The 13,782-nt window shown below is 39.6% G+C and overlaps 1 protein-coding gene across 1 annotated transcript; it reads right to left on the reverse strand.

Moving 5' to 3' along the window:
- Window positions 1-2,443: 2,443 nt before the first annotated feature.
- Window positions 2,444-3,434, reverse strand: LOC108958915 (ribosomal protein S19, mitochondrial). The gene is made up of 2 exons (XM_018871788.2): window positions 3,274-3,434; window positions 2,444-3,186 (listed from the first exon to the last, which is right to left on the reverse strand). The coding sequence occupies exon 2, from the start codon at window positions 3,148-3,150 to the stop codon at window positions 2,869-2,871; it is 282 nt and encodes a 93-aa protein (XP_018727333.1). The 5' UTR covers window positions 3,151-3,186; window positions 3,274-3,434; the 3' UTR covers window positions 2,444-2,868.
- Window positions 3,435-13,782: the final 10,348 nt, after the last annotated feature.

Raw genomic sequence — 13,782 nt, forward strand, 5'->3', positions numbered from 1 at the left:
GGGGACTCGGGCCTGACCAATGAGGCTCCCAAGCCCAAACATATTAAAAAAATACTAGGTCAAAGCAATTGTTTTGTGTCACAAGAGCTAAATATTGGGGAATTCTTATGTTTTTTCATTGGTTTATTTATTAATTTAATGATGAAGGTGATGTATTCAATAAAGTCTTGTTTAGTTGCACTTCCTTTGTTTTCCTGTGTTTGGATGGTGCCTCATTTCACCTCCTTTCATTTGTTTGTGCCACTTGTGATATTTTGCCGAACCTAATGAGGGATATGTCAGTTCATAACTTTAAGAGAGACCCATTTTCCTAAACACTTACTACTCTCCCTCTATATCAACTTATGTACATCCATTCCTTCATTGGTTGCATTTATAGTTGCAACAAATGAATTTTTGTTCCACTTACTTAAATTTGGTTTTTCTTTTTTTTTTGCTTTGATGTCACGGCCAAAATTGTTTCGCGCCATTATGAACTCGGGCACTAGCATTGAGGACCCAAGCCAAGTACTGAAAAATGAGGAAAATGTTTTTTGACATAAAGTTTTTTGAGAAGTAAATGGATTCTAAGTGTTAATCAAATTTATTCAAAGCCTCTACTCTAATGTTGCATGCTCAATTTCCAATTGATATCGCTGTGAAAGTTCTCGAGTTCGATTCCTTGCACCTTCTTTCCATCCATTTATAGATTCCTTTCATTATGTCTGATGGGCTTTGACAATTCTTTGCATTGGACTTCATTCTTAGTTTAGAATCGCTAGTAACGTAAGCTGGGAGGGTATGCGATTTAAGATAGGGGTCGAGCATTGTCGAATGATATTATTCAAGTTTGGTATATGGACTATAATCACGTTAAAACTCCAAAGATCGATAAGGATTTTACAAAAAGAAACGCCATAATGGTATGTTCCATAGTAACTTAAGATTAAGGAAAATAAAAAGTAAGACAAATTTAGAAACTTAAATTCTAATGCTGACTTTCTTTCAATATTTGGAATAATTATAAAATACAAGTTATACATATACTAATTTAGTTCTAAATCTTTTAATTTTACTATTTACTTTTAATAAAAAAATTCTCAATTGAATCGTACATATTTTAACAATTTGTCAATGTAGTCATTTTGACTAATATTAAAATTGCTAACATGAAAAATTGCTAGCATATATTATAATTGGTGTTGACGTTGACAATTTTTAAAATTTTCGAATTTTTCGTATTTTTTTCCTTTTCTTTTTCATTTTCTTTCCTACTAAGTAGAGCGTGAGCCCTCATTTGTTGTCGGCAAGGGATGAAGTACTCTTCTTCCATACTTCTGATGAATTACTCAAGAGATTATGCTCAACTGAATGATGCAAAAATAAGGACTGCCCTCGACCACACTCTCTCCACAAGTCGCCTGTCAAAGACAGAATGAGCAGACAAAATCTACAACGGTTTGGGCTGTGAATGATCCAGGAAGCTGATGAAACTAGGAATGGTTTCAACGACATAAAACCTCTTCGACTTCGCTCTGACAACACCGTACAAACAAGTCTCTTTGATACCGACTAGATGAAACTCTAGTCAATTGTGATGGTATGACGGTGCTCTTGGTGAGGTATGTTCTGGTATTGGTGTTGATGGGAAAATCAAGCCAGTGTCTTCTGGATCTCCAGAGGTAACTAAAGCTGTTAGCCATCAAAGACAGCAGCTTACAAAGAATGAAGGACAGATCCGATCCAATACAGTAGTCGAAGCTGATTTTAGAGATCAGTGGGAAGGAGCAAGGCTTCGTAGCTGGGAAGATGTAGCTACAATCGAAGACATTAAAGCTTTGCTTTCTTGATTTTGTATCTGCAGATGCCAACATAGTTAGAAGGCAGGCATGTGAAAGCGCAGTCTGCTCAGCAATGCAGATGTGCCATTTGATCTTTGACCCCAAAAGAACTCTAATGATGCAAAGTAACATTCCGAATGATGCAACATCGGAAACAGTGAATGGAGCGCTTGTCTTTGCGGATGAACAAGGTCCATCATTCTTTTTTTGCACAGATGCAAGACCCACTTCAGTCCAAATCAAATGCAGCAACACTTTGAATCTCATTCTCGTGCTCAACAAATGGAAGCAAGAGAAACAGACATGCTAATCAAAATAACATCAGGACTACTGCAAAGTCCATGCACTGTCTAAGAACTTGCAAGAAAGTAACACAACCAATTTCATAGATGAACTCAAGAAATGCAGACATGCTAATCAAAATAACATCAGGACTACTGCAAAGTCCATGCACTGTCTAAGAACTTGCAAGAAAGTAACACAACCAATTTCATAGATGAACTCAAGAAATGCATCAAGCCCACGAAACCAACCTACAGATAAAGTATAACACAAGGAGAAGTGTATTGCATCGCAATGCACTGCTTACGCTTCTCAAATAGAAATGCCAAAGGAGCAAAATGTACTAACCTAATGAGTCTAGGAAAGCTCAGAGATCAATCATCAGCATGCAAAATACACAGTGATCATCAGCCCTTGATCGTGGCAAATTTTTGCTTCAGCTCTTATTTAGACACAACAAAATACGAATTTATCAGATGGAAAGGGACAGTACGGTCATCCCATGTGTAGATTAAACAGATGACCAAAGAAATCTTCATTCAAGTACGCTCAACCCAAAAAAAAACCTCTGTAAAAAGCTGTATGCAGGAATCAAGAACAGAGTCAAGATGTGGAGTTACTCTGCCATCTACCGCTTCCCACTCATTTCATCCTAGATTTCTATCTGCTTCACCGTCGACCCTTTTCATCCCCAACTCATTTGAATCTCAAAGCACGATTCAAGATCAAGTTTTTTACTGGAATCGGATCATACCCAAATTACGCTCTACTTCTTGCCTCCCTTCTTGGCCGACCCGGTGTTCGTCCTGTGGATCTTCCGCTTCCGGGTGAGGGCGAACTCGCCGAACTTGTGGCCGACCTTGTCCTCGGTGATCTTGGAGCGGACGAAGTTCTTCCCGTTGTAAATCCGCATGGTGGTGTTGACGAACTCCGGCAGGATGGAGGACCGGCGCGACCAGATCTTCTTGTTCGAGAGGAGGTCCCTCCGGTCCTTGATCTTCGACAGGAACGCGTCGACGAAGATGCCCTTCCACAAGGATCGCGTCATTCCTTCGCCTTCGGTTCGGGCCCTTGCTTCCCGGAACTGAAAGAAGAGGAAAAGAACGACAACAGAGCCACTGTTCAGCGGCTGAACAGCGAGAAGAGGGTTGAGAGAGAAAGGGCGACGGACCTTGAGTCCGACGGCGACGGCGACGGCGACGGCGGGAAGTGGCCGGAGCTGCGGAAGCAAGGAAGCCGAGTTCAGACGTACGGAGAGGAAGAGAAGAGGATAGAGGCGGACAAGAAACGAAGAGAAGGCCTAGGGTTCTCCTCGCTTCTCCTTCGATTCTTAGAGGGGTATTTTAGTAAATTCATTATCTTTTTGTAATTGATGAATGCCTTAAAAAAATATTCGAGCATTTTTTCCTTTTCATTAACTTAAAAATTTACATGTGTCTTGAATTAAATTAAAAAGGAAATTATGTGGAGTTTGTTTGTGAGGTAGAATTGTTCCGTTTGGCTTCGTCTTTTTTTAAAGTTTAAAGCCAATCACTCGACCTCGGACAAGTCGCTAGGGCAATAAATTTGTCAAAATATATTATAGGCTCATTTCTTATCCCATATTTGATGGGCTAGGTTGTTATATAGGCTAATTATATTAATAAATGTGTCATAAATTGATTTAAATCCAATTCCATGGGTCGTGAATGGATTTAATATCGATTTTAAATAGTATCACAATTTACCTGACTTTTTTCGTACATTTTCGTAGACTTAAGGAGTTTTTGTAACATCTCTCCAAAAATAGATTCATTGTAGACTAAGTTTGTAAGCATACTTAAGAATATTAAAAATAATACTACGTGATTTGCTATGAATCTCTAAAATGTTCTCCTCTCTTTTTGTCTGGTATGACTATTTAAAACTAAGGATGTTTTGGTTAATTGTGGTAGTATGCTCTGCAATTGCCACAATGTGGAACCTGTGCATGAGAATTTCACCATTTTAAAATTTTATATGATATGAGTCAAAGAATGGAAAATAATTTGGCAGCTAAGGGTGCGTTTGGCTGCACCCTATTTCTGTTCCCGTTAAAATGTAAAATTTCTGTTTTTTTTTAACAAAAATGAACGAAAAACGCGTTTGGGTGCGTTTTTTTCCTTTTTTTCTTTTGTTAACAAAAAAAAAGAAAAAAACAAAGAACACAAAAAGTTGTTTTTGTTTTTAACAAAATCTAAAACACTTCTTTTTTTTTTTTTTTTTTTTCTTCTTTTTTTTCTTTCTTTTTCTTTGGCCGGTCGCCGGCCTTGGCCATGGCCGGCCGACGAGGGCGGTGGCCTCGCCCGCCACCGCCCGGTCGGCGTCGCCGCGGTGGCTCGACGAGCCTCGCCGAGCCTCGCGCCGCGGGGCGAGCCTCGCCGGCGGCGGCGGCTCGGCCTCGCCGGATCTGGGCGAGCTCGAGCTCGCCCGGCCGCGAGGCTCGGCCTTGCCCGGCCACCACCCAGTCGGCGTAGCTGGCGGTGGCTCGGCGAGGCCGAGCCTCGCCGCCGGCCGGCTCGAGCTCGGCCTTGCCGGGATCTGGGCGAGCTCGAGCTCGCCCGGCCAAGGCGAGGCCGAGCCTCGCCCGCCACGGCCGGGCTCGGCCTCGGCGGGGGGCGAGCCTCGCCGTGGCTAGGCGAGGCCGCCGGCCCTCGCCGGCCATGGCCGAGGCCGGCGACCGGCAAAAAGAAAAAAAAAAAAAAAGGAAAAATAAATAAGAAAAATAAGAAAGAAAATAGAAAAATAAAATAAAAATATTAAAAATTAAAATAAATAAAAAATTATACAAATTTACCAAACGTGTTTCTATTCTTTTATATTTCTAGAACAGTTTTACCAAACGCATTTTTTGTTCAAAAATTGTTCCTTGGAATGAAACACTTTTTTCTATTTCTTTCCCAGAAACAATTTTTAAACAGAAACGTTACCAAACGCACCCTAATTGGCAATCTCTATCTTGAGGCTGAGGAAGGGCCATGCATGTGGGATAGCATACTTGTCACAAATTTTGTTTACGTTTTCCATGACTCGTATCATAGGCAATTTTTCTGGTCTTACACTTGCTCACTCCATACTTTCACCTTAGGGTGTGTTTGTTTCGTAGAATACATTTTCAGAGAAAACATTTTTCTCATTTTTCGGTGTTTGATTTACTCAGAAAGATGAGTCAATAGAAAACATTATCCTAGTCAAGAGAAAAAATTTCCTATCAAAGCTTAAACTTAGGAAAATGATTTCCCTTCAAAAGAATCGAAAACGTTTTCCAAATCTACCAAAACTTAGATTTGATACTTGGTTTAAAAATAATTGTTCTTATAAAATATATTTTTAAAAAATTCGAATTTTTTATTTTCATTCTTTTTTCTTTTCTTCCTTTTTCTTTCTCTTCTTCTCCACCCGTCGCCAGCCATGGGAACAACCAACAAGCTTTGGCTTAGCCGATTGGGCAAGCTCATAGTCTCCAACGATGAGGCTCATCCTCGCTCGAGGTCGGTGAACCTTAAGCCTCACTAGATCGCACCCTTTGGTGAGGAGTTGGCGAGGCTCGAGCCTCACTACCAGAGGCCTAATAGAAATTAAACCAAATTCATTGATGTCGATAATTGTTCGGTACCTGCATTGAAGAAAAGTCATAATTGCTACATTATCTTTAATGAGTCTGTTTATATTTCTAGGCGTAGTGATTGTTTCTAGAGATATGATAAGATATAATGAGATAAAGTGAGATATATTGATTGTTTTGTTAGTTTTTAGATCTTATATGGAACACTAGTTATTTTTATGCGGAAGAGCAAATGTCATGTAACAAGTCTATATTTAGGGGAATCTTGTAATTGTTTTTTGTTAAGGTGAAGTCAATCTACATCTATCTTTTTATTTTCCTTATGTGAGTTGTGAACGTTTCACCTTCAAAGTACTTCCTTAAAATTGGTATTAGAGCACATGGTTTGTTATCATGGCCTCAACAAATAATCAACTTCCTCTTCAATACCCTCGTCTTACCAAAGCCAACTATGGTAACTGAGCCGTTAGAATGAAAGCTCTACTCGGTGCTTACGGTGTGTGAAAACTTGTCAACACTAGCTATGATGAGCCAGAGGATGAAGTTATCTTGAACCAGAACCAAGGAGTGCCTTGGAGAAGGTTCATTCGAAAGATCAATATGCCCTGCCAATCATCTATCAAGTTTTAAATGATTCCATGTTTAAAGAGGTGTCGAATGCCACTACTGCTAAAGAGGCATGGGAGATTCTTCACAAACAACATCAAGGAGTATAGAAAGTTCAGAAAATTCGCCTTCAAACCTTGAGAAGCAAATTCAAGGTAATTCATATGAGAGAATCTAAATCAATTTTTGATTTTTTCACAAAAGTTTTGGCGATTGTCAATCATGTGAAAAGAAACAGAGAAGACAATTTAGATGTTCATGTTGTCAAGAAAATATTTCGATCCTTAGACAAGAAGTATGACCACAATGCTATTGCAATTGAAGAATCCAAAGATCTGGATGCAATAACGATCAATGAGCTTATGGGTTTATTACAAGCCCATGAAGAAAAGTTCAAAAGAAAAAAAGATTAAACCAGTGGAGGAGCTTCTCCAAACGCAATTAACCATCCAATATGAGAAGGAGAAAAGAAAAAATCCCATGCAAACTCGTGGGACAAACCAAGATTGTGATCATGGTTGAGGCCAAGGTCACTTTTAAGGAAGAGGTCGTGGACGAAGCAAAGGAAATGCCGCTCAAAGTAACGGTAGATATCAGTATCAAAGGGATGTTCGTGAAAGAGGAAAGGACTCGACATGCCAATGGTATGATAAATCTAAAATTTTATGTCATCATTGCAATAAAATTGACCATTATGCTTCTGACTATGGAACAAAGAGAGTGGCGGAGCAAATGAAAAGACAAACTTGGTGAATGATGTCGATCAAGTTCTATCATTAGCATTCATAGAAGATGAATGAGGACAAAATAATACATGGTATTTGGATACCGATGCAAGTAACCGCACGTGCGCGCGAAATGAGATGTTTACCAAGTTAGGTGAGACAATTAAAGGGAAAGTCTCTTTTGGTGAGTGATAACTCTAAAATTCTTGTCGAAGGCAAATGTACAATTCTGATTCGCTTGAGGAACAATGCACGTCAATTTGTTTCCAATGTCTATTATGTCCCGAAAATGTTAAGTAATATTTTGAGTTTGGGATAGCCTTTGGAGAAAGGCTATATTGATAATATGAAGGATCTTAGTCTTGTACTAAGAGACGTGAATAATAAACTGATTGCGAATGTGAAGATGTCAAAGAATAGGATATTTATTCTCAATATAAGGAGTGATATGTCTCAATCTCTGAAGGCGTGCATGGATGATATTTCATGGTTGTAGCATTTGAGGTTCAACCATCTCAATTTGGCAGACTTAATTTGCCTTTTCACAACAAGCTAGTTTATGGTTTGCCACATATTGATTATCTCAATCAATTATGTGAAGGGTGTGTTATCGGTAAGCATTTCAAAATTAGATTTTCGAAGGAAGCAACTTATTGAACGAAGAAGTTACTTGAGTTGATTGATTCTAATGTATGTGGCCCAATCACTCCGCACTCATATGGTAATCATCAACATTTTGTTACTTTTATTGATGATTTTTACTTTGAAAACTTAGGTATATTTTTTAAAAGAAAAAAGCTGAAAAGGAGAGCGGCTATTTTATCAAAGCTTTGACGACTAATCATGATAGAGAATTTACCTCAACCATATTCAACAAATTCTATGAGGATCATGGTATTCAACATTTCTTGATGGCTTCGTATTCTCCTCAACAAAACGGCATAGCTGAACAGAAAAATAGAACCATTCTAAACATGGTTTGGAGCATATTGAAGAGCAAAAAATTGTCTAAGGAACTTTGAGCCAAAGCTGTCTCATGTGTGGTCTATCTTAAAAATAGATGTCCCACATTTGGATTCAAAGGCGTAACTCTACAAGAAGCACAGACCGGGAGAAAACCAAGTGTTTTACACTTGAGAATTTTTGGGATCATTGCATATGCTCATGTCCTAGACCAGAAAAGATCAAAGCTGAAAGATAAGAGCAAAGAGCTCATCTTTATTGTGTATGACTCATCATCCAAAAAGCCTATCGATTATTTGATCCTAACACTTTGAAACTGTACATAAGCAGAGATATCAAGTTTGATGAAAATAGCACATGGAAAGAAAATTAAAAAGAAGAAGCGAGTGCGCATGGTGATACCGATCAAATGGAGTTAAATGATCATTCTTCACCTTCTTCTCCAATATCTTATTCAAGTTCATCATCACCTACCTCTTCAAATGATGTCAATGAACCACTAGTGCCAAGATCAAGGAGATTGTCTGACATTTATGAAGCTACCGATGAGTTTCACCTTGTATGTATTTTTGTAGATTGTGAACCACTTGTTTAAAATGATGCGGCCAAAGAAAAAAAAATGGAAAAAAAGTCATGAATGAAGAAATTGATACCACTGAGAAGAACCAAATATGAAAGCCTATTGATCTTCCAGAGGACAATAAATCAATTGAAGTCAAATGGGTGTACAAGGCCAAGAAGAACAAGAAAGGAGAAGTGACAAGATAGAAGGCTTGATTAGTTGCGAAGGAGTACAAGCAAAAAGCCGGAATCAACTATGATGAAGTTTTTGTCCCTATCATCTGCATGGAAGCAATTAGATTGATCATTTCTGTTGCTGTTCAAAATGATTAGCGAATTTATCAAATGGATGTCAAATCAGCATTTTTGAATGCCATCCTTGAAAAGACATTTGTGTTGAACAACCCGATAAGTTTGTTGTGATTGGTCATGAAAACAAAGTATTGAAGTTAAAGAAAGCTCTACATGGGCTTAAACAAGCACTAAGAGCATGGAATTCCAAACGTGATGCGTATTTCAAGGCGAATGGATTTTCACAATATCCATACAAACATACACTTTATTTTAAGCAAGAAAAATGTGATGTTCTACTTGCCTGTTTGTTGATGACCTTATTTTTATAGGAAATAATCCGGCAATGATTGATGATTTTAAGGCATCAATGGTTAAAGAATTTGAGATAACCGATAATGATCTCATAAATTATTTTCTTGGGATCGAAGTAAAGCAAAGTGCTGAGAGGATTTTTATTTTCCAAAAAAGATATGTATAAATTTTCTTGAAAAATTCAATGTGAAGAATTGTACTCCGGTCAATACATCTATAAAATGCGAAACCAAGCTTTCGAAGTTTGATGATGGTGTCGATGTTGATTCAACATATTATAGAAGCTTGATTGGAAGTTTGAGATACTTGATATGCATGAGATCGGATATTATGTATAGTGTTACAATTGTGAGTCGATATATGAAGAATCCCAAGTCATTTCATCTTAAATCTATAACGAAGATACTTCGGTACATCAAAGGTACTACTTCTCATGGCCTACACTACTATTGTTCTGAATCCTTCCAACTTAAAGCTTATTCGAATAGTGATTGTGGTGGAGATATCGATAATCAAAAGAGCAAACATGCTTTATATTATTCTTGTCTGACACTGCTTTCACGTGGTCATCAAAGAAGTAACACAATGTCACTTTATCGATATGTGAAGTTGAATATGTAGCTACATCCTCATGTAATTGTCATGCAATATGGTTGAGAAGACTACTCAAAGATATTCTTATGGAGCAGAAGCAAGCAACTGAGATTTTGTTGATAATATTTTTGCTATTGCATTGGTGAAAAATCTAGTTTTTTTATGAACGAAGCAAACATATCAATGTCCGGTATCACTTTATTCAAGAACAAATTAAAGAGAATGAGGTTGAAGTGTTGCATGTGAAGACGGGAGATCAAGTAGCAAACATTTTCATTAAACTTGTCAAGATCGATGCTTTCCAAAAGTTCAAGAGCCTACTTGGAATGATCGATGGAAGAGAATTTGGTTTAAGGAGGGATGTTAGACATTAAACCGAATTCATCGGCACCAATAACTAGTCGCTATCCGCATTGAAGAAAAATCATAATTGTTGTGTTATCTTTAATGAGTCTATTTGTATTTCTAGATATAGTGATTGCTTTTATAAATATGATAAGATATGATGAGATAAGCTGATACATGGTGATTGTTATGTTAGTTTCTAAATCTTATCCGGAATGCTAGCTATTTTTATAGGAAAGAGCAAACGTTATGTAATAGATCTATAAATAGGGGAATCTTGTAATTGTGTTTTGTTAAGGTGAAATAAATTTGCAAGCCTATCTATCTTTTTCTCTTCTTAAGTTGTGAACATTTCACCTTTAAATTACTTCCTTCAAGGCTAGCGTGCCTAGAGCCTCACCAGATTGGGCAAGTTTGCGGCCTCAGGCTACAATGCTTGAGCTTGCCCGAGGCCGACAAGTTTGCGGTGAGGCTTAACCAACGAGTTGTGAGCCTCGCTAGATCAAGCAAGCTCATAGCCTTCGGCGGCAAGCTTCTAGCCTCGCCAAATCGGGGAGCTTGCAGCCTCTAGCAACAACTCAAGCTCAACCCTTGTAAGCCAGCCGAGAATGAACCGCCAAAGGAAGCAAAAGGGATGGCACCGGAAAGCAGAGGAGCGAACGAGAAGAAGAAGGAAAAGAGAAAAAAAAAATAGAAAAAAAAATAAATGCAAAATAAAAATAAGGGAAAATTTCAAACAGGGACTCAAAGTGACCCCATTTTCTCAAAAGAGGACCCAAAGTAAAATTTGTCTCAAATAAGGCCCCAAAGTAATCATTTAGTATCAAAAAGAACCTGACTTGCCGGCGGTTTGCGAACCGATGCATTTTCAATGCGTATTCCGGCGACTGTCCGGGGTATTTTTGTCCAAAAATATTATCTTTTGTTTTCCTTCTTTTGTTCATCTTCTTCCCGATCTACCCATGGTGTTGTCCCTGTTCATCGTCTTCTTCGTCGGAGATAGGCATTGCCCAAATCAAAGACATCGGAAGTGGGAAAGGGCCGGCGAAGGTCGTGGGACCGGCGTGGGTCGGCCTCACCCGAGGCCGCGAGGGCTCAACACCCATCGCCGGCAGGGCGTTGGCGCGAGCGAGGGCTTGCGTGCCCTCGCCGCCCTTACCAAAGGGTCGCGAGCCCTTGCTGGCCTCGCCGAACTTACTGAGGACGAAACCGCCCCGCAATGGAGTCTTCTTCTTCTTCCTCCTTCATCTCCGCTTCCCCTGCACGGAGCGACCTGGACGTGCTCTCTCGAACCGCCATGGTCGGGCCTCCCTCCGCCGCCATCGGCGACTGGGTCGACTCCTCCTCCTCCTTCTCGCCGCCGCCCTTTCCGCATTGCTCCTTCACCAAAGTCACGTGCGACGCCGGCTCGTGGGTTGTCTCTCTCAACATCACATCCGTCGGCCTCTCGGGCTACATCCCACCTGAAATCGGCCTTCTCCGCGACCTCGTCAACCTTACGCTCACCACCGACAACCTCACCGGGACCCTCCCGCCGAGCTCGGGCAGCCCCACCTCCCTCCGATTCCTCAACCTCTCCGGATCTTCCCTGAAGAAAGTCCTCGGGCGATAACCCAGCTCAAAGAACTGGAGGTTTGCTCGCAGATGGAGAAGATGAACTGGGAAAAAGGAAAATGAAAAGAAAATATTTTTTGGACGAAAATATCCTGATTAGGTCGCCGGAATACGCATCAGAAATGCATCAGTTCACCGGCCGGCGAGTCAGGTCCTCTTTTGAAACTAAATGATTACTTCGGATCCTTATTTGAGACAAGCTCCACTTCAGGTCCTTTTTTGAAAAAAATGAAGTCATTTCGGGTCCTTATTTGAGATTTTCCCTAAAAATAATTAAAAATTCAAAGTTTTTTAAAACAAACATTAAAAAAATCATTTTTTTTACTAAGATAAAGTGTGGAATCATTTTCTAATAAAATCCAAACAACGAAAAACATTTTTGATTATACATCACTAAACAAAGGACAACAAATCATATTCATGGAAAATGTTTTTCAAGAAATTATTTTCCTTTATCATTAAGATTTTCGTGAACAAACGCATCCTTAGTATCGATATGAATTTTCTTAAATTGGGTTAAGTATAAAAGTGCTTTAACAATATGGGTTGCAATTAAGTATGAGTCACTATATTTATATTGTATGAAATAGATCAACACATGTTAAATAAGTCAATTTGGATCAAATCATTTTTTACCTGATCCAAATTCGACTCAATCCACCTATTTGACATGTTTAATGGACGGTGATGTTACTGGCTCTCCACATCTGGCTATTAAAGGTGTCCAAAAACCCGACCCAACCCGACCCGAACACGAAACAAGTACATGTTTCGGGTCTTAATATTGTTCGGGTAATTGTTATGAAACAAGAAAATAAACATGTTTTGGGTTGGGTTAGGGTCAAAACATTGTTCAACCCTGAACACATTATTGGCTTCATGTGTTTGAAACAAACACGTTCTCCTCGCAGCCAAATCTAAACACTCTTCACCCAAACACATTATTGACCCTTCGGATGCGACGATTGCGCCTTCTCCGGTCGTTGACTCCGCCGCTGCCGCCGCCGCCAGCATGTCGATCTCACTTGCATGCTTTCGATGAACGACGATTCCTTCGTGTCGACCTCCGCTCGCCACCGACTTTCCTGCTGGATTACTGTGCATGGCGATGGACTTGTTTCTCCGCGTGAGTTTTCAGATGCTTTGCGCGTGCTTGCTTGGAGTCGAAGGGAGGCTAAGCGCTTGGATTTTGCTTTTTATTTGTTTCGGTGATTTCGTTTATCTCGATCGCAGTTTGTAGGAGGCGGTTCTACTTTCTTCCCCGTGTTGATTCTGCTACGAGTAATCTGCATGTGGTATTGCGTCTTTTTTCTGCTTATTTTTTCTTTTGCTGTTAGTAACCCGACTGTGCGCAGTTTTCATGGAAATTGCAGAATCTGCACCGACTTCTTGCGTTTCCTTAGCTTTTGAAGTAGTTGGTTGGGCGTTGGGGTAGTAATTTTGGTCTAGATTATGCTAGCCGTGTGGTTGGTTTTGATGAAGCATCTTAAAAGGGGAAGCTTTGCAAGTACCCGCGAAATTGCATTTCGTGTTTTTGCTAATGGAATGAACCGGTCAACAGAGTTGCAAAGAATCTGCGAGGTGTAATTTCACCTAATGTTGATTCTGTCCTTTTTTTAAGTAACTATTCGGTTCATCTGCATTGGGTTCTTACAGAGTTTTTTATTTTATTTTTACCAAAGGGTTCTTACAGAGTTTACCATCTGTAAAATGTATAAGATTAATCATTCTCTGTAGAGTAGATGCTCTTTTGGGGTCCGTTCGTTTCGCGAAAATGGGTCATTTCTGGAAAATATTTTTCTCGTGTCATTTTCCAAGAAAATGACAATAATTTTTTGATATTCGGCTAAAACTTGAAAATGTTTCGGAAAATATTTTTCGGTTTTCGGAAAATATTTTTCGGTGTTTTCGGTAAGGAAAATATTTTCCACTCCTCAGATTGGCGAGCGTGAGCGTCAAGCTCAAGGCTCGCCAGATTGACGAGGGCAAGTTTGAGATCGACGAGCTTGAGGTTCACCTCGTTCGACAATTACCCAAGAAAGAAGAAGACGGAAAACAAAGAAAAGAAAAAGAAAAAGGAAAT

Source organism: Eucalyptus grandis, chromosome 4 (genome assembly GCF_016545825.1).
Source record: "Eucalyptus grandis isolate ANBG69807.140 chromosome 4, ASM1654582v1, whole genome shotgun sequence".
Classification (NCBI taxonomy): Eukaryota; Viridiplantae; Streptophyta; class Magnoliopsida; order Myrtales; family Myrtaceae; genus Eucalyptus; species Eucalyptus grandis.

Bases quoted from the DNA above. Each gene is read 5' to 3' on its own strand.
- LOC108958915 (XM_018871788.2), bottom strand. From the start codon at position 3,150: ATGACGCGATCCTTGTGGAAGGGCATCTTCGTCGACGCGTTCCTGTCG.